A 16,848-nucleotide genomic window follows, 5' to 3' on the forward strand; every position below is an offset into this window, starting at 1 on the left:
CTTCTCCCGAAACATGTCGAGCTTTTCTTTTGATTATCTGTAAAAATATTTCAAAATATATGTGTATTGATGAAATTAAGATTGCTATAAGCAATGCAAGAAATTGTTTATGATGTCTACAGCAAAGATATTTTGATTAAACTTATTTGTTAAGGAACATTTCAAACATTGTCAAAGACTTCCTTCTTACTAAGACACATGATTGAACCTGATTCCAAAAATTGTGAAATATGATATTTACCCTTCTGAATATTGACTGAATATTGATTTTAGTAACTATAGGTTTGCAAGGGATTGGAGTGCCCATGAAACATGGTCACTTTGTTTATCTTCTATGCATGTTATTGACTTGTGTAACCAGAGTAAGTTATTTCTCCCTCGCACCCTTAACTTAAAAGAAAATCCCTATGAGCTACTCTATAGTTCTAAATAGCGGAATTGGTCAAAATGAATTCCCAAATCTGGTGTGCTTAATCACTTTCCAATCTTGTATTGCAATAGTCAAGCCTAGAGAGAACCAGAGCTGGTGTGACATTGAGTCTCTGGGGGAAGGTGAGGAACGGTAGACTTTCTTTAAGAGGGAAAAGCTGAAAGTGGGACTTCTTGGCAATGTCCTGAGTATGAGGGAGGAAGGAGAGAGAGGAGTCGAAGATGACTCAGAGGTTTCTTGCTTCTGAAGAGGGAGCAGGGGGAGATCCCGTGGAAGAAGGCTGGAGTGAAGGGAAGAAGTAGGGTGCCAGGATCCCAATAGGGAGGATCTCTGTTTTGCTGGCATTGAGGAAAAGATCATTAGCAGTAAACCAGGGCTGGATGGCTGAGTGGCACTCAGGGATAAAGGGAGGTGCAAGGGCATCTGTAGGACATTTTAAGAATAGTTGTGTGTCATCAGAATAGCACTGGAAGTTGGGGGAGAAGGAGGAAATGAGGAGTGCCAGCAGAGTAAGGTAGATGTTAAAGAGCCAATTTGGAATGCAGCCCTAGTGGTTGCCACAGGAGGAGGAGGAAGTAGGGCATGAGAAGGTGCCCAGTATGACTTTGGAGGAGCGGTCAGTTAGGAAGGAGGTAAGCCAGTCCAGTTCCTGCTTCGAGATATCATGGGTGTCAGGGAGCCTTTTATGAAGATGGAATGTTTCACTGTGTCAAAAGCTGAAGAGCGATCAAGGAGGATGAGGACAGCTGGGGCGTTGGAATCAAGGGATGCGAGCAGTCCTGCACGGATGTCCAGAAGAGAAGTTTCCGTGCCTCTGGCTGCTCGGAATCCAGACTGATGGTCATGAAGACCGCCAACAAGTTCAGTGTGGGAGTTAAGTTGTGGGAGGATTTAACATTTAAAATGTAACATTTACTTTGTTTACAGTGTCAAATAAAAGTGGTACTGTGCATAGCTGGTATCTGGGTGGCAGCAGTGTACCAAACATTAGTGACCTGATTCACAGTGTGTTTTTCTATGGGATTGTACCATTATTAAACACTTCTGTGAATCAAGCCCTAAATCGGTTTGTGGTGACATGCACCATTTCACAGAAAGTGCATTTAAATTAGTTGTCATCCATTGTCATGGTTCGAGTGCATTTCTCATAGGTTGAGTAGCTAAACTAAGTTACTTTACTTGCAGGTTGAGTGACATTTTAAGAATCTGTAAGACCGGTTCATCTCACTAATGTCTTACATCAATTCTGCTAAGTTATTGCTCATTGTGTGCCTTTGATGCAAATAACGTTTGGTAACATTACACATTTTAGTACAACATTACTAATCAAATAGGTTTCTTTGCTCATCTAGAAAATGTTAATTAGCAAACTGCTAATTATTATTTTTTAACTAATTTGTGCTTTGCACTGAACACATTGAAAATACACATGTACCACACACCTCCTATGCAGCTAAACACTGAACAGGCATTCTCACATGCATATGCATGCTTACACTACTCAAATATGCTCACACTATACAAACACTCAAACTACACCCGTACTTTGTGCATACTTCCTGACAATGTAAATTCACTCTGCATTTCCACCCCCACATTGTGCCCTGACACTGTACATAAACCCATGCATACATGCTCACTTCACAGTCCCAATGATTAGAATGCAAAAGGTGTTGTTATCCAGTGACACTATAAACATTGGTTGGCATGCAGTTGCAATGTCAATGTGGTCTCCATCATAAATGTGCAATGCTCCAATCTTTAACCACTTTTCTATGATCAGACTTGTCATAGTTGATTTAATTCAATCAACACTTTTCTCATTCCCAAATGCATTACACTAATTTGCAATGAGTCGATTTTGTAAAAAGTAATACTTTACTGTCAGTTAAGATATTGCAATTGGATTAATTTTCAAAATATTCACTATAAATGAGGTGGTAACACAACTTTGTCGAAAACAGTAATTTAAACAATAGTTTATTTATTTATTTATTTTAAAAGACGTATTCACAGAAGTGCTTAATCATGGAAAAACCCCATTAGAAAACGCTCTGTGAATCAGGGCCAGTAACATTAAACAACATTCAAGCCACATTCAGTAAAGAGGAATGGAATATATTTATTGATCGGAGTAAACTCACGAGAGTTGTGTAACTAGTTTGGAACATTAAAGAAACTATTAATCAATTATACATTAAATATTACTTTCTCTGACACACCCATTCGGGTCCAGAAGTACTTTAAACTAGTATTCTTTTATATAGTAGCTGTCTAACATCTAAAGGTAGCATAATAAAAAGCAATCGCAAGAGACTGGAATTTATTACCGTATACAAGAGAAACACTGGATAAACCAGGTGGCTGAATCTCAGATTATTTACTCAGGGATTATCTATCCCATGCGTCACCACATGTGGAAATGTGGGGATTCTAGAGCCTGCTTATGTCACAAAGGCACTAACATTCCACTACTCGTCTTCCAGTATCCCAGAAAAGAGTATTTTCTGCTGAAACCTTATCTGATTAAGGATTTCCAGGCTTCTCTGTAAGACTAAGTCCCTTATGGTTGAGTTGTGTGTCTTTGTTGTGTTTGAAAACCATGTACCTCCTCACTGATGACCGAAAAGGATCCTATGTTTCGAGCACCAGGTAAATACATGCACATTCGGTTGACTGCTGTGTTTGCTATGGCTACCTCCATTCCACATCCCTGGATGCCTGCACGGCTGACATGAGCACTGATCAAACACATGCATGCAGTAAAAGGGATGGCAACATGGGCAGATCTCGTGTTACAATGCCATTCACATCACACAGTCAGCGGATGCGTGATCCATCTCTGCAATGTGTGGAGACTGATCAGGATCGGAGCCTGGAACTAGACCACGCAAACGGTCCAGAGCACCCCACCAACTATTCCATGGCCATAATAATGAAGCTGTCCTTGTCTGTTCGATGCAACCCACAGGTCGGTGGCAGTAGCAAACTGTGTATTTGCAAGAAAGTCTGTAGTGCCGCAAATTCCCAGCATTATCAGTAAATACTCATATGAAAATGGACCACAATTTAATCCAAAACCTGGCCCATTCCTGAACAGCTGGGGAAGGGTGTGCCTATCTTAGAGATGTGGTGTAAAGAAGAAGTTCTTAGCTATTGAAAAAGGAGACATGTGTTTGATTGGCAGGAGCTCAGGTTGATTCCTCAGTGCAATCCGGGACAGATGCGTGTTTCTGTCCCTGTCCCCAGCCACCTTCTCTGTCCAACATGCTAGTACTTATGATAGGCTAACTCCAGTGTTTAGTGTTTTACACTAATAACAAAGGTTGGATCATTAGTATAATAAAATAATCGTTATAATTAAGCTGTTATCATTTAGAGACTTTTGTGCATCACTGTATGCTACGCTGCATGAAACATATTTTTTACTGACTGTTGTTAGGTTTCTGGCAGGTCTATGACTGTCTGATTTTAGGTTATGTTACACTGCTGTTGTATTGCACCCATCAGCACCACAGTAGTCTTACAGCCCTAACATATTTTATCTCAGACCCACTCTACCTCATTTCCCTCACCTGCTTTCCTCACCCCGCTCACCGACTCTCCCTCACCCACTCTTGCACTCTACCTCACTACACTCACTGACTCGTCTCTACCCTGCTCATCCACTCTAACTTTGGATGGAGGAGCAGTCTCCTCCCACTCGGGGTAGCCAGGCCCTGGTCCATGAGAGAAAAGGAAGGGGACAGAAAGGGAGAGAATAAGTGAAAGCAGAGAGAGGGCACAGCTATATAAGAACAGTCATCAAACTGGAAAGGTACAAAGAGGTTGAACACAGTGTATGAGATAGTGTTAGTAAGGGTGCACGTGAAATCATTGGTAGTGGATCAAAGAAACTGCTGTTCAGGAAAAGGGAACTAAAACCCGCTGGTGATAATGAGTATTTTTAATGAAGGCAGTTTCTAGTACATTGATTGTGTGGGCGTAGAATTAGTCAGTGTGTAGTTGCGTGATGGTTTTGCGATGTGCTCAAGTGTACTCTTAAAGTGTGGGGCATTAATTGCCAAATAACATTTTAAGTGTATGACCCTGTAAAAAGCGAGTGGTTCTCTGGGAGTGTAAAGCGAAGTGACAGAAATGCCAGAAGCAAGAATTGGCTGTGAAAAGCTGAAAGTGGGGAGCACAAAAGGAAACAGTGGATAGGAGTTACAGGATTAAGCCAGCTTCTGTTAGACCCATACCAGTTTGACCACTTCATGAGGGATGATATTGATTAATCACTAATAACCAGTGAGTAAAATGTTCGGCTTTGATTGAGAGGTGGCCTAAAATCTCCACCCAATCATTGACGTCTGATGGACTTGCAGCAGTGACTGACTTACATTTTTGTAACTGATTGTTTCACACATGATCTATTTTTCTGTCAGTGGCTTTTGGCTACATTGCCTTTGTTTTTTATTTTATGTCACCCTACTTCTGCCTGCCTCTGTGCCCTTGATTCTCCTAATGAATACGAGCAGCACTTGCTCCAGGACAACAATTAACCCCTACTTTTTAATTACGATTCACGCCAAATAGCTCAGGAGGTGCAGGCATCTTCTAAGCAAAGGTGCCTGGCCTGAGGTTTGCAGATTACATTAATAGAGGGGCTGGTGAGCAGGGCATCAAAGACGTCCAGTAAATAAAGGGAATGCAGTGCCTCGAGGATGCAAGTCAGTAAGTGTGCGCTTTACCCAGGTGCTTAGTCACAGATTTTCAACCTTCAGAAATCAATATGAAAAGGATCATATTAATTTCCCACCCACTGTGGCTTGTGGCAGAGCCAGCGCCAAAACGTGGGAAGGGTAATCATGCGAGCGATAGTGGACCCTCTCAAGGTCACTTAGGCTGTGCACTTTATGGTCAAATAAAATAAAATTGTTTCAACAATATCTTTCTGTTGACATTGTATTTTTGCTGGAAAATGCTCTGCCATTGTTGGAATTCCCAAATATCTTGAAGGAAATGGTTTCAGGAAAGCTGGTTTCCATTGTTGTCATGATACATTGGCTAGGAAGGTGCAGGCACGTGTTGTCTACTACTTTTCACACTGTTGCATGAAGTCACAATGTTTAAAAAGAGGCTGTGTTCAGATTGACTGAGAGGCAGTCAGTAATGGAATCCATGTGTTGTCGCTAATTGCCATTATTATTAGTAGAAGAAGTAATATCATTAGTATTATTATCAGTCTTCTAATTTGCATTAATTCGAGTGCTATTATTATGACACCTATTTACCAAGTGTGGCTGGGCCAGGCGCAATCTACGTATTAAAGGCCAGCAACGGTATATGCATTAGCATTATTCTTTAAACACACAAGTACATCTTTTATACACACAACATAAAAGATATGGGATATACGCCTCTATGGATTCCTGCCGGGGCATGATTTCTTTCTGTGTTTCCAGAGATTCTATCCATTTCCTCCCAGCGTCCTCTGACTTCTCATCCTCATCCATTCTTCGTCTTGTGGTCACAGGCAGAAGCTGGGAAGAGAAGTGTCATGTGTCAGCAATGAGAGACAACACAATAGCTTGCCTAGGAAACATTAGACATGTGTATTGCTAGAGTTCACTGGTTATGGATTCTCTTCACTATAGGTGCCCACCCGGCACCGTGCCATTCTGAATCGAGACACAGTGGCCCTGTCAATATTTACTGCCACAGTTCATGTGAAGGGAACTTTTCACTTTACTGAAGTTGCCGGTGGTTGGGTGTGTGTTCATCAGTGATTGAATAAAGTGAGTAGATGGGTGGATGAATGACTGATGGGAGTAAATTGTGCATGGGATGTGTGTTGGGTGAAGTGAGTGTAATGAGTGAGGAAACTGAGTGAAACCACGGTGTGACTGAGGTGAGAGAGGTGAGTGATGTGCACCTCTTTTTTTCAGAGTTTGCCTTCACTTTACCCCCTCTTCCCTCCCATAAAGCGGAACTGTGGGACATTTTTGGGAAATTATATGATATGCTATGATAAGTAATTTATAACGCACCTGTACACAAGTGTTTCTAGGTGGGACAAGACAAGGGAGGGAAGATAGAGGGAGGACAATACAAAAGATCTTACTAAGCCTAGTGACATTCATATTGTGCAAGTCGACAGTGCCAAGTGCAGTTTAATGTCATATAATGGCACTGCATGGGCATTAAATAACAGTGCCGGGCACATGTTGTTGATTTGTGGAGATTGGCTGCTGGTAAACGCTGCTATATAGTTACATTGCCTTGTCTTGTCCCTTGTGTATTCTGGTACTTCCATTGTATGCCTGTGAAGTGCCATCATATTTTCTACAATGTCACAGCCCATAAGGCAGTGACGGGGGATGTGTTTGCCCATCACAGGTTTATGATGCAATAATGTGGCAAAGGTTTCGAGTGGCAGGGAGTATGATTTCACTTCACCATCATGAAATGGCTCTAATGAGCGCACACTCTGGAAGTGCCACAATGTATTATGACACTTCACATACATTTGTTGGCACTTTAGAAGAATATGCAGCGATCTGTTTGCAGTCCTAAGACAATGCTAAGGCTATCCTGATTGTAGGCAAAGTAAAAACCTTAGGCATCACTTTGGAAATCTCGATGAGCGTTAAAGCCCATGTCAACCAAATAAAAAAAACTGTCATTATCATATACGCCTGCTTAGACACATCAGGCCTCTGATCAACGAAGAAAACGGTGCCACTATTGCCCAAGTCACCATAGCTTCAAGGCTGGACTATGGCAACGTGCTTCTAATAGGGACAGACACCACTTGTCTGACTAAATGTCAGACAATCCAGAATAGTGCCATGCGTATTATTAAAAACATACCAAGAGGCGAGTAGAAGGGACCTGCACTGGCTGAAGGTGGAAGATCGGATTGCTTTCAAATCTAGTACATTGGTACACCGTGGCCTCTTTCACACAGCTCCCCTCTATTTGAAATCACTGATCTCTCCATATGTTCCTAGCAGACCCCTGCATTCAGGAAATCAGGGTCAGATCAACAGTGTTAACCACAAATGGACCAACAGACTGGGTAGATCCTCCCCTGTTAGAGCCACCAAGACCTGGAACAAACTCCCAACTGCTCTAAGACTGGAACGAAATAACCTGAAGTTCCGCTGTGCACTGAAAACTGCTCTTTTTAAGTAATCACTAGGATGGACTGAAGGAGTATCCTCTTTTCTGTGTGTCCTGAATCACTTTTGTTTGTCTCCTGTCTCCATGTTGACGCCCTGATGCCTGTGTAACGCTCACCTGATATCCACGGGGACGCCACTCAGCCCTGGTTGAACCACTTGCACTCTCGAACCCCTCCCTGGGAATTGGTTCAGCTGAGGATTGGGCCTGCAATACAGGAATATCGGATTCACGACTTAACTGTCTCTTGCTGATTGGATCCCTCCTCCCTTGAGCAACAAACCTTCCCTTAGACCTTCTCCTCACCTTGCTTTTTTTGTACGATGCACTCTCTGTCCTGCTTCTCAGTGCAGGGGCGCGTAGCTCGTGTGGGCATATTGCGACCTAGTTGCTTCACTGGTGCGGGCCCTGTTCGAGTCCAGACCTGCTGTGACTCCAGCTCGTTAAGGTAGGTTTTGCTGTTTTACAGTCTTAATATTCTGTCCATTTTTTATCCCTCTTGTCCCTTTCCTTTTCCTTTTTAATAATGTTTCTGCTTCTTCCTCTAGGTATGGGAAGAGGTTGTTGGTGTTGTCGTGCGGATTGGAGTTGAGCACGAGGTGGTGAGTGAATGCACAATGCGCTGCTGTATTTCGTCTTTTCTTGCGCTGACCTGTGTCTCCTCTCTTTCTTGTAGATCGCTGTGATGTTCCATAATGGATGCTGACCGAGAGAGCATGAGGCAGTGAGTGAATGCGCCGTACGCGGCGCATTCTTGACTTTTCATGTGCTAACCTGTGTTTCCCCTCCATTGTAGGTCGCTGTGATGTTCCGGAATGGATGCCGATGTAGAGTGACTCGAATAAGGTAAGCGTCTTATGGTTTTTGCGGTTCTTAGATTGGAATATGTAAATGCTCACAAATGCTGTTTCGCTCTCTTCTTTCCATGTTGCGGTGTTCCGGCAAAGGATGCGGCGCCAAGATGCTGGTGTTCTCTCGACCGGGTGAGCGATGGATTGGAAACAGGATACTACTCACAGGTAAGTGTTGTATTAATGATGTTCTTATTCTTTCAGGGACGCGGCTCCGGGATAAGGCAGGCAAGGAACTAAGAGGACCAGACTGAACACGGTGAGCGTCACGCTGCTAGCCGCAGAGTACCGCGAAGCGTGTTCCTCTGCCTGGGCGTGTTTTATACAGCTCCAGGTATTCCAAGGCCCAAACCACACCCAAAACACTAGACCGCATAGCACAGTTCTTGGAACTGAGCTATGTGGGAGCCTCCATGTTGCACAAAAGTTCATTAAGAAGTTCAGGTCCCCATGTAATCTTCACATTGAGTTTGAGCCTGGCACCGAAGGTGCCAGGACTGACTCCAGGAGAGTCTTTGATGGGATGGCAAGGCCTTTAAGGCCATAGTAGGGGAATGTAGCCTGGCTCCAGTGACTTACCTATGAGGGTTAGGGGTAGGGATCATGACAGCACTCCCCCCCAAGGCCCCTCTCACAGTAGTTCTTCTGCCCGGCCCTGGTTTGGTTGGATGATTTTTATGGAACCGTTTTATCAAGCGTGGCGCATGAATGTACTCACAAGGTTCCCACGTTCTGTCCTGCGGGCCATACCCTTTCCAATCTACTAAATACTATAGCTTAGATCTGGTGTACTTTGAATACAGGATATCTTTAACCTGAAACTCTGGTTCTCCGTTGAGTGATACGTGACACCCAGGATGAATCTGCATATCGGATGGTAAGGCTAGCTTAAAGAGCTACTGGATTTATTACAGATTCAACGGTGAAAGGTCCTAGATATCGTGAGCGAAAGGTTCGGGTTCCTTTTATGGGCACATGTTTTGATGCTAACCAGACTTCGTCCCCAACTTGGTAATCGGGAGTTTTTCTACGATGCTGGTGGGAGAATTTCTTGTGTCTGTTCTTAGCTTGGAGTAAATGTTCAACTGCTTTTTTGATGGTTTGAGAAATGATTGTGTGTAAGGTTTTAATTGCTGGCATTTCCAGGGTAGTTGGAACATCTAATTCAGAAGTGCGTTAATGTCTACCATATACAGTATAGAAAGGAGTCTGACCAGTACTGGTGTGTAAATAATTATTATAGGCATATTCTGCTATCCATAACAAGTCCTTCCAACTTCCTTCCACTTGATGTAGCACACAGCGTAGGTATTGCTCGAGTGCTGGTTCGTTCTTTCTGTTTGGACATCCGTTAGGGGATGGTGACTTGTGGATAATCGAATAGCGATTTGGGCCATTGAACAGCACTTTCTTCAGAAGTTGGACACAAATTGACTACCTCGGTCTGAGATCAGGACCGAAGGAAACCCATGTAGCTGTGCGATATGTTCAAGAAATACCTTTGCCAGGCTAGATGCATTCGGGAGACCTTTAAAAGGAAGAAAATGTGCCATTTTTGAAAATAAGTCCACAACCACTAGAATGGTGTTGAATCCTTGCCTGAGAGGTAAATCAGTGATGAAGTCGAGAGACAACGTGTGTCAGGGTGCTGGTGGAATTTCCAATGGTTGAAGGAGCCCAGCTGGTTTTTACTTCCGCGATTTATTTTGTGCACACACACCGCAGGATAGGATAAATTGAATAATGTCTTTGAGCCAAGTGGACCACCAGTAGTTTCGTTTTACTTTGGCTAGAGTCTTAGCAATTCCAGGATGACCCTCAATTGAGGAGTTGTGATAGCCAGAGATGACTTGTTCTTGTAATTCTTTACTTGGAAGTTATAAACGGTTCCTGAAATATGGTAGTTGATCTTGAATTGTGTGATGCTCTCCTTGTATACTCCATTCTTGTAATAGCTTGGCACTCATCAAGTGTTGAATCTTATCCTGGAGTTCACTCTGAGTCATTGTTGCAGTAAGGCCCAGGAGTTTGTCACTTGGAATAGTGGCCACTGGATCTGGGGTTGTGTATACCTTCTCATCAATACCCATACGGGAAAGGGAATCAGCCTTTCCATTTCTGACTCCTGGTCGAAACGTGATCACATAGTCGTATTCTGCTAAGAAGAGGGCCCAGCGTAGTTGATGTGAAGATTGAGCCTTTTTCCAGTTTAGCATATAGTTGATGTTGGCGGAGTTTCGCAAGAACAGAGCGAACATGCTTGACGTGGTCCTGTTTTGAAGCAGAATATACTAAGATATCATCAATGTAGACCAGGGCACAAACGTCGATTAATTCCATTAAGACATTGTTCATGAAGTATTGAAATGCAGTGGGAGCGTTGCAAAGCCCAAAGGGCATTACCTGGTATTCGCACAGGCCATTTTTAGTGTGAAAGGCGGTTTTCCATTCATCCACTTTTTCTACTCAAAAGAGATGGTACGCTCCTCTAAGGTCCAATTTAGTATAGATTTGGGCGTCTTTGACTTGATTTAACAGTTCTGTAATAAGAGGCAGTGGGTAGGGATTCTTTACAGTGATTTGGTTTAATGCGCGGTAGTCGATGCAAATCCACAAATCTCCTTCCTTCTTTGGTACGAAGAATAGAGGAGAGGCTGCTGGTGATTTAGACGGGCGGATAAAACCATTTGCCAGGTATTGATCTAAATAAGATTTCAAATAGTGGTTTTCTGGTTCAGTGAGTGCATAGATTCGACCACGAGGGATTTGTGCACCGGGTACAAGGTCGATCTGACAGTCATATGGCCTGTGTGGGGGTAAGGTATTAGCTTGATCCTTCTGAAATACATCTCGAAAGTCTTGGTATTCACTTGGTAAGGAACCAGTTACACCCAGAATTATCGCAGCTGTTCCATGAACAGATGTACTTCTATCTGTTGTTTTTCTCTGTGATAGCAAGTGAGAGCACAACTGTCAGAAAAGGTCAACTTCTTTGCACGCCAATCTATTTGAGGATTGTGAGCTACCAACCACGGCAGCCCTAGGATTAACCAAATTAACCAAAACTGAGGCACCTTGATGAGGTTCAAAACAATAGATTTCCGGTGTCCATCCCAGCACAGCAGGGGTAATACTGCTGTACATTGGGTAACTGGACCGGAAGCAATATCCGTACCATCAATGGTGGTGACCTTTTCAGTAGTCGACTTTAGGCATAAGGGAAGCTCCATCTTTGCTGCAAGATCTTGGTCCATATAGTTCCCAACTGCTACGCTGTCTATGTATGCTTCTACGGCATGCATCCGAGATGGTTGTTGGTGATTGATCAAGATCACTGGCAACGCAAAGTGGGAGGTCTGTAGTTCACCTTATTTGCTTGACAAACGGACCTCTACACTTGCCGGGCTTGGTAGTTTTCCGACTCCTTGTTATTATCTTCTTTCTCTGTTGCCCCAACGCTTCTCCTTGGTGGTTTCACTGGACACTCTTAAAGGAAATGGCCTGATTTTCCGCAGAATAAACATAGCTGCTGTTGCCTTCTCTTGTCTCTTTTAGCTTTAGTTAAAGGGGCCCTTACACCTTCGATTTGCATTGGTTCCACCATATTTTCTGCTGAACGTGGGACATTGTCTTTTGGTCGAAGATACATAGCGCGGGGGTCCAATCTAATCAAATCTGCTCTTCGGTCTTGCAACCTATGATCTAGCAGAACAATAAGATTAATAAACTCTGCACAGTCTTTTGGTGGATCTACTACTTGAGCAAGAACGTCCTTTAGCTCCCCCCGTAAACCCCCGATGGAATAAGGTGGTTCTTTTCTCTTCAGGCTACCCTGCTTCAACCACGAGCCTGTTGAAAGTTGCTATATATGTTAACAAGTCTTGATTTCCTTGACGAAGGGACAAAAGTTTGTTGTCTAATGCCTGTCCATGAGTATGATGAGCAAATAGTTTCTCTATTTCTTGTTGGAAGCCCCTGAAGTCGTGTAGCAGAGGATCATCCTGACTGCAAATGGTACAGACCAGTCTGCTGCGCTGCCACTCAAATAAGATAGAACGAAAGCAGCCCATGACTGGTCGTTAGGAAAGGCCCCAGGCCTACAAAGGAAATTAAGGCAACACTGGCTCATGAACGTTGCATACTTCTTGGGATCTCCCATAAACTGTTCAGGTGGGGCTAAAGGAACTGCCCCATGAAGGGTTATCTGTACAGGACTGGCTGATAGTGTTGGCACTGATGAAACGCTACCAGGCAGCGGGGCCTGTCCCGCCTGTGATTGGAGGAGTTGTCTGCTCAGTTCGTTGGTACGTTCTTTAGAGACTATCAATTCCCTCCTCAGGGCGTTGGTCTCCTGCCTGGCTGAATGTACTTCGGCACATAATTGCCCCAGCATCTGGGCTAATTGGTCGGTTTCTGATGTTTCCATGATGTCCAGGTCGATACTGTTAGGCTTTGCATTCTGTAATGCTCACCTGATATCCACGGGGACGCCACTCAGCCCTGGTTGGACCACTCGCACTCTCAAACCCCTCCCTGGGAATTGGCTCAGCTGAGGATTGGGCCTGTAATAGAGGAATATCGGATTCAAGACTTAACTGTCTCTTGCTGATTGGCTCCCACCTCCCTTGAGCACCAAACCTTCCCTTACACCTTCTCCTCACCTTGCTTTTTGTACGATGCTCTCTCTGTCCTGCTTCTCGGTGCAGGGGCGCGTAGCTGGTGTGGGCACGTTGCGACCTAGTTTCTTCACTGGTGTGGGCCCTGTTCGAGTCCAGACCTGCTGTGACTCCAGCTCGTTAAGGTAGGTTTTGCTGTTTTACAGTCTTAATATTCTGTCCCTTCTTTATCCCTCTTGTCCCTTGTCTTTTCCTTTTTAATAATATTTCTGCTTCCTCTAGGTATGGGAAGAGGCTGTTGGTGTTGTCGTGCGGATTGGAGTTGAGCACGAGGCGGTGAGTGAATGCGCAATGTGCAGCGCTATTTCGTCTTTATTTGCGCTGACCTGTGTCTCCTCTCTTTCTTGTAGGTCGCTGCGATGTTCTAGAATGCATGCTGACCGAGTGAGCATGAGGCGGTGAGTGAATGTGCAGTACATGGCGCTTTCTTGTCTTTTCTTGTGCTAACCTGTGTTTCCCCTCCTTTGTAGGTCGCTGTGATGTTCTGGAATTAATGCCAACGGAGAGTGACTCGAATCAGGTAAGCGTCTTATGGTTTTTGATGTTTTTGGATTGGAATATGTAAACGCTCACAAATGCTGTGTAAGTGATTTCAATCCAGCACTCCAACTAAGTCAATGCCTAGTTTGGGATGCCCAATGGAAACCCTTATTTATATATTTTTATGTCGAAGTTTCTTTTAATTTCCAGATGATGTACCCTTATATAATACCCCTCTCTTTGAATTCCCCCGGTCTCACTGAACGAAGAAATAAGTTTGATTTGCAAATTAAAAGATTTATTTGAAGAATTGAACAATATATATATATCACACTTTTATAAATATGGATAATATCTGAATATCACACTTTTGAATATGAGCAATGATCGGCAATGGGTAACATGACAATATCAACAATCTCTTTAATCAATAAGGAGTAGGAATAGGAATAGGAAGAATAATGTAGCAGAGAATAACTATGTGTGGTTCAAGGAAATGCAATGAAGGGAAAGAATGCAACACAGAAAGAAACTTGATATGAATTCAACCAAAGACAATGTGATCACTCTTTCCCTCTGTTACTACTCACTCCCCCCAATATGCAATATGAAGATATGGAATGAGGGCACACAGGTTTCAGGAATAACCAATCAACAATTGCTGTTTCAATCCCAATTCCCCCCAGCAAGCTTAGAGAGAACAGTAATGATTTTAAAACAGGTCAATTGCTTTTAGATGTAGTTTGAATTGGATGGGAAAAATGCTAAAAATGATTTTAATTCACAAAATGAGATTCAGAACTAGTGAGAGTTGCTTTGGATCGGTTCAGGTCAACACTAGCAATGATTGTTGAATGGTTAGTAGATGGAAAATGAAATTCAGAAGTTGAAAACAAGAAATAACTGTTTTTACAGGTGGTGAAATTGAGCCAAATGCAAATTCGCGGCAACTTTTCCGTGTGCAGGAAACGCGATTACAGAAGAACTATAAGGAATTGGAATGTCATTTTGGGTTCATTTGAAAGCTTAGGATGTTAGCTTCAAAATGACATTTAAATTTGTTTCTAGGATGTACGGTTCAAAAGTTACAGAGGTTTTAGTGAAGGTCGATTTTTTTCAAAAAGGGTCAAGATTTCAAATGAAATTGCGCTTTGAATTGCAAACAGGTTGGCTTACACTAACAATTCTCACAGGATTAGATGGATGAGAACGGATTCAGAATGGACAAAAGAGTTTCTACAATGCAGTATGGATATGTTGGAATGGGTTGGATGGATTACTTTAAACTAAGAGATGACTATGGACAGTTCTACACTAAATACTTACAACTATGTCTTTGGAATGCATTGGACCCGTCAAAGATCTGGTCAAAGGTTTGGCTTGGACTTCACTCACCACCGGACAGGATTCAAGGCACCAGGACTCTGCTCTCAGCAAGGCACTCTGGTCTGTTTTGGGTACAACTCTGCTCTATGGGTCTGGATCTTGGTTCTAGCACAGGGTTCTTAGCTAGAAGCAGCAAAACAGCTCAGCCAGGCTGTTGGATTTTGTTGTGTCCCTTGGAAGTCTAACGGTTAAAATCAGGTTTGCAAGATTTTTAGGCCTGCTGAAAAGGGTTCAGCTCTCTGGGTTAGGCCTCTGCTTCACAGTTCTGGAGTCTGGTTCTAGAGTCTGGATCTGGAGTCTGGTTCTGGAGTCTGGATCTTCCTACACGGTGCCTCGCCAGTGGATCAGTTGATGAGTGAAAGTGTGTGTCTTTCTGGGTCCTCAACAGCCCCTATTTATCCATTTCCAAAGTGGGTGGGGAGGCTGATTGTCTATGCCCAACCCTCTAAGGATCTGATAGGTCAGAGAATTCCCCTTCTCCTGATTGTAGAAAGGAGCAGTGTGTCATGAGGTGTCATCATGTGTCAGAGTGACACTGTGTTTAGGGTCCAGAAAGAAATCCCTCCCCTTTCCTTTTATCCAGCAAATTTATTTTCCCCAAAACCATATGCACAACTTGTTTATAATACATATACACATCACAGATTGACTAAGGTACGTTCTGTCCAAATCTTATCTTCCTACAAGTTTTGGTTCATATATGATAATTTTTCACACTTTTGGTTGGTTACACATTTTCAGATCTGTACGATTTTTTACACATACACGCACATACACTCTGGGCATATTCCTGTCATTTTTCATGTTCCTAACATAATCACAATAGCTACAATATTAAACATTTCGTGGTTCAGTCTCTGAATGTCGCACAGATTCCAGATTAGTTTTAAACTTTAAACTGTGGGTGAATTTTTCATTTTAATAATCTCTAAGTTTCATATTTTTGCCAGTTCGGTACAATATTTTATAAGTCTTTTCCTTAAACATATATTTAGTCCAATTTCAAATCCACATTTTCAGTCTGGCCCGCCTCCAAAGCTTGGCTGAGTCAGAGAGTCACATGGCTCGTCTTCCTGCCAGGGCAGTTGATGTCAGTCACACACCGAATTAGCATTTCCATTCAGTCCAAAGACTCCATTATCTCTTTCCCAGAACAGCAGAGGTATTCTCCTCCCCTTCTCATTAGCATCCCAATGTGATATTCTCTCCTTTTGGTGGGAAGGAACAGGGTGGGGTGTTCTCAGGGGAAGAAAGCCTCTTTGAAGTTTTAGCTGATTCAGGTTATTTTATGGTCAATTGTGACATAGTTCCTAGTGAAAAATTACAGTTACAAATTTAAAATCAGCAAACTATCTTCCCTTCTTTGGCATATTTAGCTTTTGAGACACAGTTTCTCCTGTCAGATTTAGAAATCGCCAGCATCTGACAGAGGCGAGTAATGGTATTGCACCCATTTTTGACAGATTTCTTTCCAGCAACCATCTTCAAAAGTGGACTTTGTTCAGATTGTCGTGACTTGCCACGTAGTGAAGAGTATTGAGCCTCTGTCCACAAATCACCCACAGGGAGAGAAAGATAAACACTCTCTGTGCGAGCTTTGAGGCCACAGGTGGTTGATGGTTCACCGAATCGGATGGCGCCGAGGACCCCAGAGGCTGTTGGGAGGAAATCAGGGTTAGTACAGGCAAAGACAGTGCTGTAGTGAAATGCAAATCAATGATACTCTCTTACCTAAGTTCTGTGGAAGGGAGCCTGAGGATTTGGTGCAGGGGAGCGCCGATGATTCCAACAGTCAAGTACCTGGGGGCAGGTACGGGCTGACCACCTGTAACCCTTAGGTTAAACGTAATGATTTTCC

General features: G+C 43.2%; 1 protein-coding gene across 4 annotated transcripts in view; it reads right to left on the reverse strand.

Moving 5' to 3' along the window:
- The window catches only part of LOC138569270 (uncharacterized), a 754,354-nt gene that overhangs the window by 386,972 nt on the left and 350,534 nt on the right, over positions 1-16,848 (reverse strand). The window contains exon 4 of one of the 4 annotated variants that reach the window (XM_069647106.1): positions 2,394-5,955. The exons of the other annotated variants lie outside the window; for them this stretch is intronic. Coding sequence (XP_069503207.1) covers positions 5,770-5,955 — 186 coding nt within the window. The 3' untranslated portion in view covers positions 2,394-5,769. Of the gene's footprint in view, positions 1-2,393; positions 5,956-16,848 lie in introns of those variants that run through there. 4 annotated transcript variants of the gene reach the window in all.

Source organism: Ambystoma mexicanum, chromosome 2q (genome assembly GCF_040938575.1).
Source record: "Ambystoma mexicanum isolate Mex_15411 chromosome 2q, UKY_AmexF1_1, whole genome shotgun sequence".
NCBI lineage: Eukaryota > Metazoa > Chordata > Amphibia > Caudata > Ambystomatidae > Ambystoma > Ambystoma mexicanum.